General features: G+C 53.4%; 1 protein-coding gene across 1 annotated transcript in view; it reads right to left on the bottom strand.

The window, feature by feature from the left end:
• Window positions 1-4,777, bottom strand: part of GRIN3A (glutamate ionotropic receptor NMDA type subunit 3A) — a 384,347-nt gene extending 379,570 nt beyond the window's left edge. Inside the window, exon 1 of the mRNA XM_050987067.1 lies at window positions 4,085-4,777. Coding sequence (XP_050843024.1) covers window positions 4,085-4,777 — 693 coding nt within the window. The remainder of the gene's footprint in view (window positions 1-4,084) is intronic.
• Window positions 4,778-6,000: the final 1,223 nt, after the last annotated feature.

Here is a 6,000-nt window from a genome sequence, read left to right on the forward strand (position 1 = left end):
AAAGAAAATAGGTAAAGCACAGACTGGCAGGGACTGATGATTTGCAATTACTTTATTCAGTTTAGTTACTCTGAGAAGATTCCTTTTCATGTAAACAGACATCAGAGGTCCTGATTTATCTGAAACCCACTATGAAATCTCCTTTGAATTCAGAGAACACTGCTGCAAACATGACCTCCCCTGTGTTTCTGATACTATCACTATCACCAACAAAATGGATATTACGGGCTATTCTTCCCAGACTCAGCTCTGAGCTGTACTACTAGAAGCAATATCACTGTATTTATTTATGCTTCATGTTCCCTGGATCTTTTCCCTGTTTCATCCATGGGAAAATTATTAATGACGTTGGCAATCTTGGAAACAAAAGATAAAGTGCTTCTCTTGATACAAACATAAAAGGTGACAAGCCTTGCCTCAGTGGCATCAGTGCTTGTGAAGATGCTTTCTCCAAAATAATGAGCTGTCAAAGCTTCACTGCAATTTGCATTCGTGTTAGTAGTGAAGAAATCCAGTGGTTTGGTTTTTTTCCCTTCCTGAATGACAGTGTTAAATTGTTACTTTTGCTTACTGAGTGTGAAAATTTACTGAAATGACAGTAAAGTGGGAAAAGTAAACAGCATTTTTTCAGGTCACAACAGCACTTGGATATACTGTTAGTGTACATTAACAATTAAATTGCAGATATAAAATGAGAAAAGTGTGTCACACTTTACTCTCTGTAGCCTCCCTTGAAACCAACACACTCCTGAACCTCCAGAATAAGCTGTTGCTTTGTGGGCGAACGAGTGTAGTACCACACCTTGTGAGGGCTGTTGTCTAGTGATCGTTCATGTCATGGGGAAAGACTTTGCTCTCTTTTTTTATCCTCAGGGTGGTAGAATTTATTTAGAAACTGATTTTTAAATACATTTGAATAACCACAGACTTTTGAAAACAATGTCCAGGTATCTTACATGACTGCAGCTGCCCCTCTGTAGTGCTGTATACTTCCTTTCACCTTACACGTCTGAAGCATTACTGTCATCAAACACCACAGAGACAACAGGCAGTATGATTGAAATGTAATTAATTTCTGGATCTTTACCTTCCCTTTTATTCTAAGCATTGCTTTTTTCCAAATTTACTCCAAGATCAACACGCTTTTCAATTACAGTGAGCATTTGCCTGTTATAAACTTCTGCATGAAATAATGACATTCAGCAGCAGTACAAGACATTACAGGTCTATGTTCCTGTCCTGTTGAAGTGTGGAAAATGAGACTTTGCTAGACATTACAACCTTAAGATCACCCTAATAAAGGATTTCAATATTGAGGAGAAGCAGTATGACACAGCATCTAGTGAATATTGGGCTTGTTATGCTTGCCATGGTCTTCACATGTACACAGTACAAAATGCTCTCCAAGGGCAAAACAAATTTTGGGTCTGCTTCTGTGCCTGTGTGGAAGGAAGATACCTGCAGGCACTCCTCAGGGCATGCTGCAGTGGTTTTGTGGGAGGGAAGATGCTCTGTCCAAGCATCAGCAGGAGGGGTGACACCAGGGTGCCAATTCAGAAGCAGGGCTGGAAATCAGTCTTCTCTTCTCTGGATATCTGCATGCTGGGCCTATCAGTGAAATCCACCTTGTCTACAACGATGTCATTTACAGCTGCCTCCTCTAAGATGGCCAGGCAGTAGAAGAAGCTAATCTGCAGCTCCAGGTCTATAGAGACAGGAAGGTGACAGGTCTGTGGCGTGTTCATTTCATGTCAGTGCTGCTGTGGAACTGTGAGCAACACAAAAATCCCTGCCTGTAACAGAGACTGCCAACAACTCCAGGGACTCCTGGGTCCAATATGCTCTTGGAAATCCTGCAACTCTAGAAGTATGCAAGGCAAGGCTGCTGTAGCACTGCCTCCAGCATTAGCCTAAAAATGGTATGTAGAGAGTGAAAAGATGAAAAAGTGTTCAGAAAGATGCCAGCTCTTCCAAGACAACCTTGATAGACTAACACACTTGAATACAGGTAAGCGCCTGATGGCCTTTGAGTAAGTCTGAGTGGTTTTTTTAAATCCACATATCCTTGAAAAGTAATTTTTTTAAAACTCGGCCCAAAGGAAAAACTGAGTCTGTTCAGCACAGGTGCAGTGCCAGGCATTGGATTCACTGTCACTGAAGACAATGCCAGTTAAAGTCAGCCTAAGAACAAAGTCCTGATTTGGACAGACTCATCCTCTGGGCTCCCTGCTGAGAACAAACTGAAAGTTAAGCAGGACCTTTGAAGTCCGTGGAAAGCAGCCATGAAATCTAACGCTGTGCTGCATGTGTTGAACACATCTTGTGAACTTGGGCAGCTTTGGGTGAACTTAGACCCTTCTCTGAGATGGAAGATAAAATAATACTAACAGCCAGACAAATCCTGGGTTCAGGATTTGGCCCTCAGGGAGCTTTGGCTGTTTCCTCCAGCACCATTGTGACTGCAGCTGCAAGGCTGGTAGATGTAACAGCAAACTTGGATGCTACTGGCACCATCAATAGCAGAATTCAGCAGCACTGATCATCCCTGAGTTTCGGCTTAAACCCAGAGGGACCTGAGTTACATGGGTTTTGCTGAGGTAGAGAAGCCTAGCTGAATTAAAGGGGCTACAAAAGAGCTGGAGAGGGGATTTTGACAAGGACATAGAATGACAGGAGGAGGGATAGAAGCTTCAAAATACCAGAGGGCAGTGCTGGATGGGATATTGGGAGGAAATCCTTGACTGTGAGGGTAATGAAGCCCTGGCACAGGTTGCCCAGAGAGGCTGTGGCTGCTCCATCCCTGGAAACTCTCAAGGCCACGCTGGATGAGGCTTGGAGCAGCCTGATCTGGTAGAAAGTGTGGAAAGGGGTGGAATGAGATCGTCTTCAAGGTCCCTTCTGACACAAACCATTCTGTGATTCACACCAGGATACAGCAGTCACATCTTCAGTTACAGACTAGGAACTACCCGACACAGACTTTTTCTACCTTTTCTGTCACAATTCAAACACAGAAAAACTGAAAAAAAAACCCAAACAGAAATTAGATCCAATCTGTGGTCTGTACTTGTTTTTACAAAGGAAATTCACTAGGCAATGTTTTTTTCTAATTATATTTTGAAAGCAAAGTTGAGCTACCTCTTTTCACATAAAACAACTATTTATTTATCCTGTACTTAAAAGGCAGCTGTACCATTTTACTTATTCTTCCCTCGCACAGGGCTTACAGATTACAGCATTTTCTTCCAGCTCTTTTACCTGAAGATGATTCCTGACACCAAATGCAGTTTCAAAATACTGTACCTATCACCTTCCTCCAGAGTGTGTAACACTGTTACACATCTTTGTGTGATAGAAAGTTTAGCTCCTGATGCTACTTCTACTTGTGCCTAAGAGTTTTGCCAAACATAAAGAATTCCATTTCCACTATTTTAGGTACACAATCAAGTAAACAGAATGGGCTGATGTTTCCACTACTTTAGTTATGCAACTCGAATTAGCAAAAAATCTGATCTAGTACCAACGCATGAACTACAAGTGAAACTGAACTACAGAAAATCCCGGCGCTTTAGCTCAGCTCGATGCAAAGTCAAGTTACACTGAACAACTTCCCCAAGAAGTGTCACCTGGTGCCCAGCCTGCAGTGCCCATACACGGACCACAGCATTAAGACCCAAAACAAACACTCTGAAAGCCATTAGAGTTTTTTTTCTGTTTGCCTTTTTTTTTTCTTTCTCCCTTAACGACCTTTTCTTGATATGCAAAGCATGTCCTGGACCCCCCTCCTGCTCTCGGCTTCGCGACTTATCGCTGCGTATGGCTTCGGGCTAACAACTTCGCTTGTGCCACCGAGCTCTTGTCTTTCCACAGAGAGGACGCTTCTCCCCGGCCACCCCGGGGCTAAAGGAGGGAGGGTACGAAGAGCGACGCCGGCGGCCCCGGGGTCCGAGCGCTTCTCCCTCGGTCAGAATCTTCCTGCTGAGACCCCTGCCCGGCTCCGACGCCCGTCCCCCGACCCTTCCCCGCAGCGTCCCCGGGGCCCTGCCCTGCCCTCCGCCTTCTCGCCGTGTCCCCAGCGCCTTACCAGGCTCCGCCGGGGGAACTCGCCCAGCACGATGCTGACCACCGGGATGCGCAGCGCCGCCGAGATGAAGTCCAGCTCCAGCATCTCCCCACGGCTCTGCGGGAAGGCGAGGATGGCTGAGACCCCCTGCACCACCACGGTGTGGCACAAACTCTGCAGGAAGGAGACGGGGTCGTTGCTCCACGAGGCGCTGGCTGAAGAGAAGGGGAAGAGGGGCAGGTCGCCCAGCCCCGCCTCGATCGCCATCACCACCTCCAGGGACAGGTTGTACGGCAGCAGTCCGGGCACCCCGTTCAGGTTGGCCACGGCCAGCAGCAGCGCGTCCCGCGGCGAGGGGGGCGGCCGCCGCTGTCCCCCGCCGCCCCCCGCCAGCCGGCCCCGCGGCCCCTCGGGGCGCCCGCCCGACGCCTCCCCGGGCCAGGCGGCGGCGGCGGGGGCGGACCGCGGCTGCAGGTGGGTGGCCCCCACTCGCACCGTGTGCCCGATGCGCCGCAGGATCTGGCAGGGCTGCGGGTGGGACGCGGAGCCGGGCACCGCCGCCAGCACAAGGGCGCAGGGCGGCAGCAGCAGCAGGCACGCCCGGCCCAGGACCCCGCGCACCCCCGGCCGACACATGGCCGGGAGCCCCCCGCCGCCGCCTCCCCCGGCCCCGCCGCCCGCATCAAGCGCCCCGCGGGCGGGCGACAGCGGCATCAGCCGCGGCGGGCGAGCCCCGCACAGAGCCGCCCCCGCCGCCGCCCATGGGGCCGCCGCCGCCTCGCCCCCGCCCCGGGGCTGCGGGGAGGCTCAGCCCTCGGACCGCCCCCCTCGGTTCTGCGGGGCCGGGGACGCACCCGACCCCCGCGGCTCGCCCCGCCGGCAGTGGGATGCTGCCCTGCCCGGTTCCCCCAGGCCGGCCGCTCCTCCGCAGCCCGGGCGGGCTCTACGCGGTTCAGTTCCGCGCTCCCCGCTCCGAGCCCGCCGGCGCGTCCCTGCCCGGCTCCCCGCCGCTGCTCCGCGCTCCCGGCTCCGCTCCCCGCCTCGCAGCGTCTCCGCCCTGTAATCCCGACCCGGCTCCCTGCGCCAGCCCCCTGCCCTTGTCCCCCCGCAGCCCTCGGAGCGCTCCTCGCCGGCTCCGGAGCCGGGCAAAGTTGCCGGTGCGGCTGCGGGCGGTCGCTGGGCTGCGCTGCGCTCCCGCCGGGAGGGACGGCGAGCGCCGGCCCCGCTCGGCTCCTCCCCGGGCCGCCCAGGGGAGGAAGGGGCTTGAGGCGGCCGCCCCTTTGCACCGCCGGGAGAGCGTCCCGGGACGGCCCCGACGGAGCCCTCGGTCCGGTGCTGCCTCGGGGCACTCTCCTCACCCCGCCCGAGCGGCGGAGCAGTGACCCGAGGGCTGCGAACCGAAGGTGGGGCTTCGGTTCCCCTCGGATGGAGGGGGAGCTGTGTCTACCACTGCCGCTTGTGGAAAGCAGCGCTGGCAGTGCCCAGTGCCTTCCCGTGCGCTGCTGCTTCAAAGGAAACCCTTTTCCGACACGTGGGACCCGAGATCCTGATTCGGCAAACATGGGGCAGTGCCTAACATGGCTTTTAGGACAGAACACCCTTGTCCTAAGAGAAAACAGAGCAGAGCTGAAATGGGCGCTTGTGTCCGCGTCTGAAAGGATCTGGGGAAATTCCCGTCCTTGTCTTAGTTCTGGCAGATGGGTTTAATCCTGGGCTGTCGGAGCCGTGCTGACCCCAGGTCTGAGACTCTAATACTGTGCTTGGGTCATTGACACGTTGCACTCCTGTGGTGGACCGCCGGGATCTCAGAGGAATCCCTCTCCGCAGCCATGCTGGCTGTCGAGGGAAATCATCTCACGGGTCTCCTCGGCAGCGAGGTGTGGCTGCCGGCTTGAGTACCCCTGGATGTATTTTCTGCCCGTGGGTCTCCTGTCCTC

This window comes from Serinus canaria, chromosome Z, assembly GCF_022539315.1.
Source record: "Serinus canaria isolate serCan28SL12 chromosome Z, serCan2020, whole genome shotgun sequence".
In the NCBI taxonomy this organism is placed as follows: Eukaryota; Metazoa; Chordata; class Aves; order Passeriformes; family Fringillidae; genus Serinus; species Serinus canaria.